The sequence below is a fragment of the Camelus ferus genome, chromosome X (genome assembly GCF_009834535.1).
Source record: "Camelus ferus isolate YT-003-E chromosome X, BCGSAC_Cfer_1.0, whole genome shotgun sequence".
NCBI lineage: Eukaryota > Metazoa > Chordata > Mammalia > Artiodactyla > Camelidae > Camelus > Camelus ferus.
The window spans coordinates 41,548,615-41,565,409 of record NC_045732.1 but is presented as its reverse complement, the minus strand read 5'-3'; the positions used below and the strand labels follow the sequence as shown (position 1 = coordinate 41,565,409).

The following is a 16,795-nucleotide window of genomic DNA, read 5'->3' as shown; positions in this document are numbered from 1 at the left end:
AATGAAAATGCTGCCACAGCATTTCTGGGTAAACAGATTTTTAAAAAAACTTTTGGGGGGAGGTAATTAGGTTTTTATTTATTTATTTTTAATGGAGGTACTGGGGATTGAACCCAGGACTTTGCACATGTTATGAACGTACCCTACCACTGAGCTATACCCTCCCCTCACTGCCACAGCATTTCTGAAATAAACATTATTTCATCATGATCCAGAGATAAGAAAAACTAGGTCTGAATCAAAATACATCTCTTAATTATATATACGTACATATGAACCCACTAAGAAAAAACAGGCTCTACTTGAGCTGGCACCATATATCATACCCTCAAAACTCAGGAAGCTCTGAGGCATACAGCATAAGAAGAAGAGAACAGGCCTTTCTTCTTCCTAATCCATCCAAATTAGGATCTCCCAATCTCAGTGAAGGAATAGGCTACAGATTCTTGCACTGCCCAGCTGGAGGCTGGTGGTGCCCAGATTCTGAAAGCCTAATGCATTTAAACATTAATTTTGCACTTTTAAACAACCGCTTTCAGGTGAATAGACAGCAAAGAGGCTCAAAGGTAGTCAGCAAGGATAAGAGAGAAAGACAAAAGGCCAGTCACCACAGAGAAATAGACATCAAAACTATGACCCACACAGAAACCTCAGAATGTTCCAAGGTCACAGAGGTCTAACAAAGAAAGGGGAGGTAAATATTAGCATCTTGGATAGTCAATTTTACTTCCAGAAAAGAGCAGAAAGAAGAGACTCACTCACCTGACAATAAAGGCTTGATTTGCTTGATTCTAGCAGCCATGGCAGGTGTGATTTTAGATTTGCCTTTAGAGTCTGAAGCAGTAGGTTCATCTGTCTCCATAGGAGCAAGCGTGTCACCATCAAGCCCAATGCCTTCCAACAAGCCCTGGGTAGAAGCATCCATACTACCAGCAGTTCCATCCTGTTCTCCATCTGTAGACATAAGGGGGAGCAATAAGATCATGTTGAGCCAGCACTTACCTGATTCCTTGTTCTGAAGAATCCCAAGAGTTAATTAAAGTGCTTATTACTCTTGAAATGTCCATGACTTCCTATATCTGAAAAGAAAACACAAAAACCTACAAAATTGTACCCGTATGCTTCTCTCCCTGGAGCCCTTCTAAGTAGCTAATACTAACATCTTCTAATGAGAGCATATGAGAAGCCTTAACCCAGGGCTACCTTGGAAGACGGCGTAGACAAAAATGTGCATGGTGTCCCAATACTGTCAAGTTGCATGACCCACTAGAATTTTATAGCTTGTTAATAAACTCAAATTAGACATCATAGATTAGCACTGGAGAAATATATTTCCTAGCATTTAAGACTTTTATACATGATTTTCTTTGGTGTGTGCTCTTTGATCTAAGAATCAGCATTAGGCAAACTTTATAAAACACATCAAGTTTTCTTTGTAATGTTCTGGAAAAACTATGTGGAAATAGAGTTATCGTTGTTAAATGTGTAAAAGAAATTGCTGGGGGAAAATATATCTGAATTGTTATGCAAGGCAATTCTTTTGATAGTGAGTTTAATTTTGTTTTCAGTTCTCAGTAAATTATTTTACTCTTTCCTTGAGTTAAAGTTGGTATACTCTGACAAAATTTAAGATTCTAACTTTTGGTGTGGTCCATTTTCTCCAAAATTAGTCTTGCCAGAGGTTTGTATATATTTTATTAATTCCATCCCCTCCTCTCACAGTACAATAGCTGTCATATAAGTCCTTATTTGTTGTTTCATAAATTATGTCTGCTTTCTTTATTAGTTCCTTAGCATGTTCCCTATCTTCAGTAACCTCAGTACAACTTTTAAGCATATCTGTTAGGTTTTTATACATAGAATTACCTTCACTGGTTTCTTAATAGTTTATCAAGTTTATTTTCTCCCTGAAGCAGAGTATAGGTGAAAAAAAAAACTTTCTGGAAAAGCTGCTTTTATTAATTTTAGGTCTGTTGTATTAGGTCAGAATACTGTGCATAATTTCTGCTTATGGCAATTCGGAACTTCTATTATAATACAACACAAAAAGCTATTTTCTAAAATAGCATTGTCCAACAGAAATATAACATGAGCCACATATGCAATTAAAAAATTTCTAGTAACCACTTCAAAAAGGAAAAAGAAACATCTATAATTTTAAATAATACAGTTTAACCCAATGTAATCAAAATTGTTTCAACGTATAATCAAATATAAAAATTGAGATTTTATATTTTATACTACGTATTTTTTAAAAGATAACTATTTTATAGCACTTTTAAAGTCAGACATTAAGTTTTCATTAATTGATCTATATTTATATTTCATATAATTTACTGAAAAAAAAATTCACATACCCAAGCTGTTCCAGACATACTTAAAAGTCTTCCAACCACTGAACAGAGTAACAGTTGTTACATTTAAATTAATAAAAATTAAAAATTCAGTTTCTCCATCCAACCTCTGCCTGCATCTTTTCTGTTCTTTTTGGACTTCATCTTAACTACATCTACAACAACCCTATTTCCAAATAAGGTCACATTCTGAGGTGCTAGGGGGTTAGTGCTTCAATATTTAATTTTTTGGGGGGGAAGGGGGGTGGAGGACCACACAATTCAACCCATAGCGCCATCCCCTGAACAAGAGGAGAGCGAGAGACAGTGAGTGTGCAAGGAAAGGAGGAAGGAAGGAAGGAAGGAAGGAGGTAGCAAAGGAGAAAGAAAAGGAAATTCAGTTTTTTAATATTGAGTGAAAAGAGATCTATGACATACTATACCTAAGATAATCAATTATGTCAATAAAACAAATCTTCAGGGAAAAAGATTAGGCAGACACTTCCAAAATATTGTTTTTCATGGTACAGATATGGGTGATTCTTCTTTTTACTACATTTAAAAATTTTTATCACTGTGTGTATATATATTTTTACAGAGAAAGTAACTGAAAATAGTTTAATTTTAAAATAAATATGAAAGAAAAAAATGGAACACTACAGATGATAGAACTAACTAAAATTTCATAACATACCTATAAAGGACACAGAGACAGGACTTTAAAGAATTAATGGCTAGGATTTTAGTTTCTTGGAGTTACCTGATCTTTTTCCGCCCTGGGTCGTACCTGCCTTCTCATCCTTTGGAACCAGTTTCTGCATGTCCGCCTGACCAAATTCACACCCAGATGGTAGGCTGCAAGAAGAGAAATAGTGAGCAAAAAAATCCTGATAGCTCATCTTTTTATGTTGTATTTGGTCTCTGACCTACTTGGCTGACCACTATCCCTCCTATAGATAAGTTAAGATAACCTAATAAAGCATTTGCAATGATGGAATTCCTGAGGCAACACTCAACAAGGTTTCCAACCCAACTCTTTAGATCTGGCTAACAATAGGATCAAATTTTAAACACCCACCAGTACTGACACAACATAACAGATATTATGTCCAAGATGCACAAGATGACACATCTGTAAGCAAGTCCTTCAGCTAGTAAGTGGGAAGGACAATGCTATGGACCAAATGCTTATGTCCCCTAAAAATTCAAATGTTGAAATCCGAATGCCTGATGAGATGGTATTAGTAGGTAAGGCCTTTGGTTGGTGCTTAAGTCTTAAGGGTAGAACTCTCATGAATGGGACTAGTGCTGTATAAAAGAGGCTCCAGTGAAATTCCTAGTCTCTTCCACCATGTGAGGATACAATGAGAAGTCTGCAGTGTGGAAGAGAGCCCTCACCCAACCATACAGACTCCCAGCCTCCAGAACCCTGAGCAATAAATTTCCATTATTTCTAAGGACCCAGTCTGGGGATTTTGTTATAGCAGCCTGAATGGATTAAGACAGACAAGAAAGCCTCTGAACTCATTACCTTTCTATTCTTGACCAAAGCAATCCTCCAGGCTCACTAAGCTTAGTCTCTGTTAGGAATGACAACAGAGATATTAAGAGAAGACCATTTCCTTACCTGTTTGGGGTACACAGGGAGAGGAGAACAGTGCTTTCCCACACCAGGGAACAGTATAACTGGCTCAGCTTGCTCAGAACACTCAGACCCAACTGAGAGCCCCACTGGTTTACGGAAATGGAACGAATTTCACTCTGCAACCAAAGTAAAGACGGTGATCTTTGGGATGCCCTCTGAACAGTTATATTCAAAACCAACTTTTAGTTGTTCAAGAAGGGTAAGAGATTCTTTTTCATCCCTTATTATTCTCAGAGTTATCTACTTCATCAAAATTTCTACATTTACAGGCAACTTTTTCTAAATCAAAAAAAGTCTTGCAGATTCACTGACAGCTTTCTAATTTTTTTAGGTGGTGAGGAGCTTGTTAATTCCCTCTTATTTCTTTACTCCAATAAATAAATAAATCCCTAAAGCTTTGTTACGTAATTTAATTATTTTCTAAATAGTTCATAACTGTGCTCTTCATTTAATTTCATCCAAAGAATACACTTCTGCTCAACAGCATATAAAATAGGGCTGCTAAAAATATTATACCATTAACCTTTAGACTTGCTTACTTGTCAACTAAAGGTAGTAAAACTGTGAGTACTTAGAAACAAAATAACAATAAAGAACCCCCCAAGGGTTGCAGGAATAGGGTCTGATATTTAGGAAATCTTTAGTATTCTGCAAATTACCATTGACTTACATGTTCTGTGGTTAAATTTCCTTCTTGCTATCTCATTACCAAGCCTACATCCCTTTATAGAAAGATTAGGAAGTAATAAGGCCAGATGAGCACCAATTGAGGCTTGCCTACTAAAAGGGCTGATTATTCATCCCTAAATGCCTGTTATTATCTCAACTTCTTTCATTCTCAAGAAGGTCCAGTTCTCAAAACAAATTATATGGTCACCCAATTTCTAATGAAAAAAATATTGAGAAAGTAAAACTAGACAGCAACTTGAAGCATAAACTTAAGTTACCACCAAACAAAACAAAACCAAAAAACCAATTTACCCTAAAACTGTTCTTTTAGCAGCTAGTGTAGGAAGAACTGCTTCGAAGCCCAGTAAGATGCCAGATATATGTCCTAGGTATTTCACTGGCTTTCAACCAACATGTTCACCCTTAAGATAATTCTTACCTGTCCAACTCTGCAAGTGTGAACAAACATCATGATGTAGGCATGGGCAGCAGTGAGCGCATGCAGTAGAGGTGTGGCCTGAGCTGAAAGGGTAGCATCAGCAACATTGCCAGCACAAGCCAGTTCTCGCAACAACACTGAGCCCCCAGGGGACTCAATTGGGCGGTGTAAGGGCTCCAAGGAGGAGAGAATGGAGTCCAACTGAAGGAGACCCTCCTGAAGGACTTTGGGTTCATGTGACAGTGTCTGAAAAAAGAAGAGTAATTAAAGCATTAATGTACAATGAGCTTCATATGCATATGTCTTTAGCAGTCACAACAAAAGAAGTGTAAGACAAGTCTCACAAATTTCAGACCTGGCCCTGTCTCTCACCTGGTAAATATGGTGGAGCCAAAATATGAATGCAGGTATGACATATCTAAATGTCTCCTTCTAGAGCAACACATTATTTCTCATAAATGAGAGGCTTTCAAAACATGGTAAGCCAATCATATTTAAAAGATTGTGATGGCCAAACTGGAATACTGTTTGTTACAGCAAGGACTCCACGCTATAGGATTAACTTCAAATTCTGCTCAACAAGAGGCAAAGTTAGGCAAGGTTCCAAAGCATGGGAATGAACCACTATTACAAATGTTCTTCTCTTCCCACATTAAGAGAGACAATTCTAGGACAGGCACCAGCTAGGTATTTTCTTTTTCTGGAGACAACTCTAGGGCCCTTGTAATTTCTTTTTGAGTCTGCAGAAAAAATCTGACAATAAACACTATCACTTGCCATTCAAAGATAAGAGAACTCATTTGCCTTTCCTATGGCTTTAAATAAATCTATCCACTCTCATACAGTATCTTAGAGGTAGGACAGATGGAGTAGCCCTTTCCCCGCCTCTTATAAATAGCACTTAATATTTGTAAAAAGTAAAGCAAAGTAAAATATTAAATGCAGATATGTCACAACTATGGATCTTTCCAAGTCCTCAAGAAACTGGATTTCTGATTTTTATCAGAAATTACTTATCATTGCACAACCCAGCTAATACAGAAGCTTCACAGATTTAGTGCAACCCCTATAAAAATCCCAATGGTGTTTCTTTTGTTTTGTTTTTTTGCAGAAACAGAAAAATCTCTCTTAAAATTCATATAGATTCTCAAGGAAACCCAAATAGATATGAGAGAAACCCAAAAAGAACAAAGAGGTCTTATACCTCCAGTTTTGCAAACTTACCACAAAACTACAGTAATCAAAAGTGCAGTACTGACATAAAGACAGACATCAAGACCAATGGAATGGAATAGAGAGCCCCCAAATAAATTCTTGCATATACGGTCAAATGATTTTTGGCAGTTGCCAGGACAAGGGTACAATAGGGAAATGACAGTCTTTTCAATAAATAGTACTGGGAAAATTGGATGTCCACATACAAAAGAATGAATTTGGACCTTACCTTACAACCATATAAAAAATTAACTCAAAATAGATCAAAGAGCTGAAACTACAAAACACCTAGAAAAAGCCATAGGATAAAAGCTGCATGACATCGGATTTGGCAATGATTTCTCAGATATGACACTAAAAGCACAGGCAATGAAAGTAAAACAACAATAAAACTGGTCTTCGTCAAAATTAAAACCTTTTTTTGCATCAAAGAACACTATCAAAGGAGTGAAGGTAACCCATGGAATGGGAGAAGATAATCTGCAAATCACTTATCTGATAAAGGATTAATAACCAGAATATATTAAGAACTCTCACAACTCAACAACAAAAAACGAACAACCCTATTAAAAATGGGCAAAGGATCTGAACAGACATTTTTCCAAAGACAAAATGATACATGAAAAGATGCTCAACATTGCTAATCAACAGAGAAATGAAAATCAAAACCATGAGATTTCACTTCACATCCATTAGATTGGCTAGTATATAAAAAAAAAAAAACCCAGAAAATAACAAGTGTTGGTGAGAATGTGGAGAAACTGAACTCACGTGCATTGCTAGTTGGAATGCAATATGGTGGAGCTGCTGTGGAAAATATAGTATGGCAGTTCCTCAAAAAATTAAAAATAGAACTAACATGTGATCAAGCAATCTTACTTGTGGGTAGATAATCAAAATAATTGAAGGCAGAGTCTCAAATATGATCTCACTTTAAAGTCAAACTCAGAATCAGAGTAGAATGGTGTTGCCAGGGGCTAGGGGGAACCGTGGACATGTTGGTCAAAGGGTACAAACTTTCATCTATAAGATGATTAAGTTCTGGAGATCTAATATACAGTGTGGTGACTATAGTTAATAATACTGTTATCATACACTTGAAATTTGCTAAGAGAGTAGATCATTAAGTGTTTCTACCACACACACAGAAGCAGAGTCTTGAAGAAATACTTGCACACCCATGTTTGTATCAGTACTATTCATAAAAGGTGAAGCAACTGAAATGTCTACTGATGAACAAATAGCTAAACAAAATGCAGTTTATACAAACACTAGACTATTACTATTATTCAGCCTTAAAAAAAGGAAATTCCGACATATGCTACAACATGGACGAATCTTGAGGACATTATGCTAAACAAAATAAGCCAGCCACAGAAAGACAAATGTTATGAATTGCACTTATACGACGTAACTATAACAGTCAAAATTGAGAGACAGAAAGTAGAACGGTGGCTACCAGGGGCTGGTAGGGAGAGGGAATTTGAAAGTTGTTGTTTAATGGGTACAGAATTTTAGTTTTGCAAGATGAATAGAGTTCTGGAGATAGGATGCACAACAATGTGATGGTACCACTAGTAAACTATACACTAAAATATGGTCAAAGTGATATCATGTTATGTCTATTTTACCACTATTTAAAATAAATAAAGACACTTCATTTTACGGAAAAATTTGAGCAATGAACTACAGGTCAATCATGCTTAAAATACATGACTATAAAGCCTAAGAAAGGAAAAAAAACTTACACGACTAAACAATATCATATTGTGTTAAAACCGAGCTCCAAAGCGTTCTTGGATATATACCTTCAATAAACTCACGTTAGAATTATATACCAAACCCAGGAACAAAGAACAAACACTTTGACTTTTCAATGAGAAATAACATGACACACTATTTATTAGTCACAAAATTCACTTGTAGTACATAACCACAAATTTCTTCATTATTTTTTTAGTTGAAGGGGAGACCACAGTAAAAACACGTATATAGAACTGATTTCTAAAAGAAATGAAAATATTTGGCCAGATGCTTCTTACCAATATGGATTTGCAGACACCTGCAACAGCCTGACAGGCTGCAGATGTGGGAAAGTCAATGGGCAGATTGGGAAGACCCAAAATGGTAACCAAAGGCAAGAGTCCTTTCTGATTCACAAATTCCTGGCAGTGGTCATCAGTTGTATTGTTGCTCAGAATAGATTCCACAAATTTCATCTAGGTAATGAAAATTAAAAAAAAAAGTTAGTGCCTAACACTTGGAACTAAAATGCCAGCTTGGAATAAGGACAGGGATAACCTTGTAGTCATGAAATTAGTATTTTTTAGAATACCAAAAGCTCGGGTAAACAGGGATAGGTATATGATATGGCCCCTAAACATCCATAAAATAAGGAATAATTACAACTTTTTCCCAATCTACCTTTTCATCCACACCTAAAGTCATATAATTTGAGAACACAGAACAAGCTAAATGACTTGCTCAGGGCCATACCATGAATTAGTGGCAGAATCAGACCTAATCTTTTAATTTGCTCATTCAATGCTTCTTGCATGATAATGTGTTACCTCTCCCCTGGAAGCAAACATCATGGATACTTTCCTTCAAATGTACTTACAACAAAAATGAAACCTAAAACTGTGGAAGAGTGATTCAGACCAAATAAAGCATTTTGTAAGGATAAGAAAGTAAAATGTGGGCAACAAACACATAAGCAAAAGAGAAACCATCTCTGGAAGTGCTTACTGGGCTAGAACAAATGCTAAGTGGGCTTCCCCTTACAGGTAAATAATTCTGGGAAAATTCAAACTTCACTTTTTCCTGTGCGACACACAAAGTTAAAAGAAAACATCACACTAATTTTTACTTTTATTTTTTGGTAGAAGAGAAGTTAGTGGGAAAAAATGGCAAATAACGGGGGGGGGGGAATATATGTTGGACACATTCAAAGAACATAATACTGGATTGGCCTAACAAAGCCCACTCTCCTCCTGTTTGGATTCCAAAGGGGAATGAACAAAAAATTGGGAATACTGGCTAATTTTTGGAAAACCAGTCTCACAGAACAAGATCTGCATATCTTTCCTCACTGCTCCATACTTTTAAGGGCCCCAGTGAAAATAAACACAAACCATCAGACTATTTGGTAACCCTACATTTTCCGAAAAGTACACACCTTTACTCAGTCTGCCCTATCGTTAATCTTACCACATTAAGGATGTAATCCATGAGGGGAATAGGAATACGTTCCTCTGTACCAACAACCCTGTTAAGGGAGAAAACAGTGAGTTACACAGAAATTCACAATACCAGTGCAAGAGAACAAAGTGAGGAAAAGGAAACAGCATGAAATGCTAGGCCTTTTTCTAAGTTAGACTTATAGCTCTTAGTATGTAGCACAGAAAAAAAAAAAAAAAGAGCTGAAATAATTCTGAGGTTAGCTTTCCCAGCCTGAGTAGGTTGAGAGCACAAAAGGAAAAAGACCAAGCTTTCACAAACTCAGCATTTGTACATATCTCAAAAGAAATGATTCTATCTTAGGTATCTATAGAAGGAATTCATCAATATGCCAATATTAAGAATAAACAAGTTCAATTAAAAGACCATTTAAATATTTGAAGAAAGGAGTTATGCAACAAAACAAATACATAAACATCCTACCATAATACTGCATCAGATTTAAAGTTACAGAGAACAGGAAACAGAATTTAATTTTGTACAAATTCCATGCTTAAGATTGACAAGACATTCAGAACAAAGTTGGTCAAAGGTGAAGTCAATACCCAAGGCCTCTTTCTCTAACAATCTGTTCCCAAACTATCTCAAAATTGTGATCAGGTCTTTTGCTTCAGATGCTTCAGTGCTGTGCTTAAGATAAGAAGGCTGCAATAATGCCACAGTTGCAGAAAATGCAGTCTTTGGCCCAATGGCTACATCTTTGCTTTTCTAAGAAATAGAGAGAGAGGAAAAAAAATACCACAAAGTATACTGAAATGAAACAAAATCTACCTAAAAGATAAGCTCTAGGAAAGGACAAAACTTGAGTCAAATAAGGAGCATTTTACATATAGGCCCTTGGAAGAAATCTGAAAGCGCAGAGACGGAAAAAAGGAGAGGCTGGGGGTGGGGAGAAGGCAGGAAATTGCCAAGAAACTAATAATTTTCATCTCTGAGCAAGATAAAATGTGAACAAAGATATGCCAGGCATTAGGACATTGGCAGCAAAATGGAGGCTAGGCAACAGGCAAAGAGAATGGAGAGAAATGTTGAATGGCTTCAGAGATATCCAGAGCTAGGGCTTGGATAGGATGTTGTGTGTAACATGCTCAATGAAGAATCTGGAGAAGAACTTTGCACAAAGGGAGGACCTAAAAGCCAGAAGTGAAATGATTCCATGGGAAGACTATAAGCCTTCCCCTGACTGTAAAGTTCCCTCTCAGAACCACTGCAGCACTCCCAGATACTTACAGCAATTATCTACGCCAGCACAACTGTGCCTCCTTGGGAAGAACCCAGAGATCCACCTCTACTGCTAAGGAATATGGGTGCAGCAGAAGCCCAAGAAGACACCTGCCCCTTTGCAGAAGTCAAATATAATGGTAAAGAACCAAAGCACTATCATGAACTGGGACCCAGGTACTTCCTTCATTTGCTAGATAGAAGTAGAGGAGAACAAGAGAGAAAACAAACGAACAGTGGTTCTTAATCGAACTCCAAGAACAAACTTGTTTAGTAACCACTTTTCTTCCTACCCTCATCTTTTTGGCTTCCAAACTCAAGATACCATACAGGAACAGTAAAAATGATCAATTCTCTCCAGTAGAAATCCCCCTACCAACTGGCTTTAAGAGAAGTCATTCTAATAATCCTAACCTCAAATGGAACTTTGACCTTCAGCACCTTTTCAACAATGAAAGACTGAATATTCCCATGACAAATTAAACAATTTATCTTAAATATCAAATTAAAAACTTCTGCCTCACTCCCTTTTTTAAAACATACACACATTCCTAAACTTAATATTACTCTGGTCAGTTTTACATGTATATTTATGGTGCTGGAGCCCTTAATCAGACTTAGAGGAGGATTCCAAGTGAATGCCATAGTACATGGATATAAGACAACAGATCTCATGGGTTTTTTTGGTGGGGGGTGGAGGGGTGAGTGGGAAAATCAGGTCTTTCTTCCTGTTCTTGAGGAGACATAGTTGCCCTTGAGCAGAGGAGCCCTCCCAGTGGGCCACAATTCAGGGAACAACTACTTCTCTGCATTTGCTACCTTTAAAGCCCAGACAGTTGCTACTCAAGTTCCAAAGACCACATAAATTTATATAAATCATTTCTTCCAAGTTGTTCAGGATAGGCCATTAGGTTAAGCAAAGTAAATGGAATCAACCACAAAAATAAACCGTGGTGCCCCAACTAAAAACCTTGGTTACTTACTGGCAAATATATACATCTCCAGCAGTATCAGTTTTCCTTAGATCAAACAATTTAGGAGGTCAAAAAATAAAGAGGCCAAAATATAAGTATTTACAGAACTGCTTGTGGCGAATGTCTTCAAACGTGGAACAGAATTCCATGTATTTGGGGTAGACTGTAGTGCCTAAGTTTCCTTATTCCAGCTCTCTAGCACAAAGCCATGTGTCTCAAGATCAAATACAAAAATTTTTTTTTTCAAATGCTAGCTGCTGATTTTTGGGGGGCAGGGGGAATCAAGGGAGAAGAACACTATCTTTTAGCCTGGAAAAAACTGGGAACTCAAAAGTTCATCAACAGGAGAATGGATAAACACTGTAGTATATTCATACGATAGAATAACATGGATGAATCTCAAGAACAAGCTATGCAACAGAAACCATAGATAAGAAAGTACATACATTAGGTATGATACACATATAATACTCCATTTCTTTTATTTACATGATGTTCCAAAATAGGCAAACTTATCCTATGAATGACAGAAATAAGATATATAGCTGTCTTACTTTAGGGTAGGGAAACAGGAAACTTAGAATCTGTAGTTTACTGTACAGAAATTATACTCCAATAAAAAATATTGGAAAAAACTTACACTCATGTGCACTTAAGGCACTGGAAAACAGATGAGGGCATGGGAGACAAAAATTTGTTTGGGCATCCCATTGAAGAATTTTGCCTTGGGTGGGGAAGGGATACAATTAAAGAGTTTTGGGGAGAGGGGTGGCACATAACTGCAATTTTTCCTAAGCTACTTTCCATGTTGGCCAAAAGTACATAGTAACTCCCACCATAACAACTACCTGGGATAAGGAGATAAAAGAACTTTACCTTAAATAGATTGTGGCTTTCAAATGCAGGTGGAGTTGAGCTGCTTTCCTTTCCAGCCCTAATAATCCATGTAATGACCCAAATGAAGCTTGTGAAGGTAGCCGAAGTGGAAAACTATAATGTGTCAACATTTGTAAGACTCTTACATATGTTATGTGAATGAGGTGGTGAGGAACACCCAGACCATGTGGACTACAGAAAAACATCGATACCATGGAACAGCAACTACTACAGTCCTTTGCAGCTTAGAAGCTACATATGACTAATACTATGACAGAGTATTAATGCTGTGGGTCTAGATTTTTACTATTTCTTCATTTTTGTTTGTGCTTCATTAGATCCAGCCCCCTTGGCATTTAAGATTCAGGAAATCCTTAATGTAATGCTCTTGATTAACTCCATCAACCCACTAAATAAGCATTTATTGACTGATTACCTACTATATACAAAATGACTGGGATATCCTGTTGAATGAGATATTGTCTCTGCCTTAGAGAAGCATAGAGACTAGGGGGGAAGCCATCAGAATATATGAAAAATTTTAACAAAACTGTTAGGAGAACACAAAAGATCAACTTCCCCTCTGGAGGTAAAAGGAAAGGTTCCTTTAAGCATAAGACATTTGAGCTGGACTTGCAGGAATTTGGTAGATGGAAAAGAAGCAGCAAGATAATTTGGGGATCGGGATAAATACAGATAGAATAGTGACACATGATATCCCAAGAAAAGCATGGAGAGTGAAGACATACGAGGGCTTTAGAAAATGTCAATTCATCACGACAGCTTAAAATCTGGGCATGTTAGACAAAAGGTATAAGATGTCCAGGTAGAAAAGTTATATACAGATGAATGTACACAGCTTGACTTAAAACCACCACCACTATTCACATTTAAGAAATTCTTCCCTTGTTTGTAGCCAGGAAAGGGAACCCCAGCCCAGCAGGTTGGCTGACAATTAAGGGTGTGGCAATGAAGCACTAGGATCTGACTCCTTTGCAAATAAACTCTTGCTTTCTTTCAGGGTATCTTCCTTCTCCAGAAAGAGAACATTTAATTTAAAACAGAAGATGCTGCTAGACGAAGGCAGGTTTGCCTTCTCAGACAAGGGTAATACATCTGCCTAAGAAAGCAACATTACTTAGTAGTTAATGCCTTTCCTTCAAAAAAACCCCTCATAGCAACAGACTCATTATTTTCTAGAGTTCCAGAAGGGCATACCTGTTTTGGTGTCTAGATCTCTGCTTCTGCTGTCTACTCCACCATAATCTTCTCAAGTTCCAAATCACCCTTTGAGATCAGCTCAAACCCATTTATATTCACCCCTAAAATGTTCATGCTTTTCTCAAAACTACTTATCTATACACCAAGAACACTTATTAAATGAGTGAATGTGACCGTCCAGAGGGATCACACCCACTTCTAGCATGAAAGTGATTAAGAGTTACAACTAAATAATTGCACTTCATCCCTTACACGCAAACACAGTAAGCTCAAAGAACCCAGTGGACTACCTACCAGTAATCTTTAAGCTCACTCCATCCCTATCTCACCATCCAGGTAATCAATTTTAATGTAGAACAAACCTCAAATAAATGGAAATTAGAAGGAAAATTTACTGAGCCTGGTTATAATCATACAGGAGTACATTCCAAAGCCTTCTGATTTATCTGGAATGAACAGGTATTAATCAAATGACAAAAATAAAGACCAACCAACAACAAATCCCAGTATCTCTTAAGAACTTCTTAGGAGACAGCTTCAAAAGTGCCATGTGTTTCATATGTGCTTCCTTATGGAAAACAATCAAGCAGTTGATGACGTGGAATACCAAATCAATAAAGGGAAAATAAATCCTGAGGAAGGCCCTTGAACTTAATATACTGAATTCTGATTCAATCTCATGAACAGTTTTAAGAAAGATAGCTTGCTAAGGCAACCAAAACAATTAGAAACACCAAAGCACAAATGACACACAAAGGTCAAAGAAAGAAAAACTACACACATGTAGGGCCGGAAGAACCTTACAACTGGATCTAATCCAATTCCCTCATTTTTATAGACGAAAACGACATGCTCAATATCACAAGGCTAGAGAACCTGTCTTGTGAACACTTACTGCTGATTAGGCTCAGTTTCATTCTGCTGGGCAGAATTAAAGCTCTGCATGGCCTGTACTTCCTCTTCCTCCTCATCCTCACTAGAGGCCTCTTCTGCAGCATGATTAGACCTTGGGGGAGGAGCAGTGGCAGTGCCATCTGCCTTCTGGATTGATGGCTTCTGACAGATGTATTTAGGGTCTCTTCCAAGGTTACAGATTTCCTCAAGTAACTGAAAGGCACAGGAAGTAAGATTATTTATCAGTAATTAAGGAACAGGGGGATGACTAACATTTTTGGAGCACTTTCTATGTGCTATACACAGAAATGCCAAAACATTTTATGTACATGTTATATACACCATTCCTGGTGTGTAGTCATTAATTTCACTTTACAAAACAAGGAAACTGAAGTCTTGTGAAGTTAAATAACATCTTCAGGGTCACATGGCTGTTAAGTGATTGACTGATCTGATTCCATGTTCTGATTCACCAAGCACCAGTAACTCATATACTAGTTTCAACAATCTTAAGAGGCAAGACAGGGCTAGTACATGTGAAAAAAAAAAAAACAAACCCAAACTAAAACCCAAAAAATCAAGCAACAAAGATCAGAAATGGCAATATGCTTTTACAAACAGAAGCTAAGCCTTGGCAACTTCCTAATATTCTATATAAGACAGCAATACTTAAGTGACTTTTGGGGAGGGTGAAGGGGGGAGACTAACCCAAGGACTTGGATAAAAATGAGGCAGACATAATCCTCTTATAGGCATAGTCCAAGAATCTAAATGACCTCCAGTAGGCCAAACCTTCTCCTAAAAACTCCCACTTCACTGCTCTCTCATGCCCATGGTCAAAGCCATATCACTTCCCACCTTAATGATCGCAGTCGTTGCATCTGTTTTGAGGGTGGGCTGATGTCTCATGAGCTCATCAACAGCACTCCCCAGGTTGGATGCAGTATCCCCTTTAAAGCAAAAAATGGAACTGTCAGAAAGACTGAAGAAGACAGAGCTTGAGCTATTTTCTGTGCCAATGTAAGAAGGAAAGAAGAAATTGAGCTGGTTGTTATGATTTTCTAATGTCATGCTTTCTTGAACGAAATCACACCAACTTCTGCAACCAAACCACTGGGAAGGAAGAAGGAAACTTATCAGTCTAGTAAACATATTTTAAAGTGTGTACTACATTCCATCCTAATAATCTTTACTGTCAGGGTCTGAACTAGCACTGTCAGGTGAGAAAAGAAGCATAAGCCATTAATCCTCTGATTGCCCCAGTAATGAATGATAGTGGCTAGAATGCTACAGTGGTAGCTGAAAGCACAAAGCACATTCTTGAAAACTCGATTTTTTCTGGAGTCCTACCTTCTTGCTATGCTTCAATGATCTGCTCTCAAATACACTGAGAAGGAAATCTATTCATTTGTGACTGACTATCTTAGGGACTTGGATATTAGAACACAGGACTGTGAGGATCATCATCTTGTGACTGTTGATCTGTATGTGTGACTCCATATCTCCTATTGCTGTAAATGGTGGACCTGAAAGTCTCCTGCTGGTACTCTAATACCTATTTCTCACCAGCACCATGAAAGTACATTTAATAGTGAATTGTTGAGAAGCAAGGAAATATATTATGAATTACCTGTAATAGAATGTACAGTGATAAATGCCATTAAGCTTAGCACACCTAGCCAGAGAAATGAAGTGAAATCAAGGAAGGGTTTCCTTGCCAGTAGGTGGCTTGATAATCACCTAAACCTTGGCACAACAGCAAACCAATTATTTATAATAAGATAAATCCCTGGTGATTTACCAAGAGGATCAGAACTCCTCCTCCTCCGCATTGCTGGGAGGTAATCTGGAGACAGAAGAACTTTGAAGAGACGTTCAAAAGGCTGACATTGTACAAATGACTGAAGACCTCGGGCATTCAAGCAGAGTGCACTGAATACATTTGGGAGAGAGCCAAGGACTTCACGGGTAGCAGGAACCTAGGGAGAAGATAAAGTGAGCTTGAAGACATCTGAAAGAGTCCACGTGTAGACATTAGGAAACTGGCCAGGGGTACTGCACAGAGATA

The 16,795-nt window shown here is 37.5% G+C and overlaps 1 protein-coding gene across 12 annotated transcripts in view; it reads right to left on the bottom strand.

Annotated features, from left to right (window-relative positions):
• Positions 1–16,795, bottom strand: part of HUWE1 (HECT, UBA and WWE domain containing E3 ubiquitin protein ligase 1) — a 138,861-nt gene that overhangs the window by 51,606 nt on the left and 70,460 nt on the right. For 11 of the 12 annotated variants that reach the window (XM_032475500.1, XM_032475509.1, XM_032475505.1 and 8 more), the window contains 9 exons: positions 16,529–16,706; positions 15,586–15,677; positions 14,729–14,940; positions 9,512–9,569; positions 8,344–8,520; positions 5,087–5,332; positions 3,961–4,094; positions 3,094–3,188; positions 763–954 (listed from right to left, as the gene is read on the bottom strand). In XM_032475500.1, coding sequence (XP_032331391.1) covers positions 763–954; positions 3,094–3,188; positions 3,961–4,094; positions 5,087–5,332; positions 8,344–8,520; positions 9,512–9,569; positions 14,729–14,940; positions 15,586–15,677; positions 16,529–16,706 — 1,384 coding nt within the window. The remainder of the gene's footprint in view (positions 1–762; positions 955–3,093; positions 3,189–3,960; positions 4,095–5,086; positions 5,333–8,343; positions 8,521–9,511; positions 9,570–14,728; positions 14,941–15,585; positions 15,678–16,528; positions 16,707–16,795) is intronic. The other variant, XM_032475508.1, reaches the window with a different exon arrangement.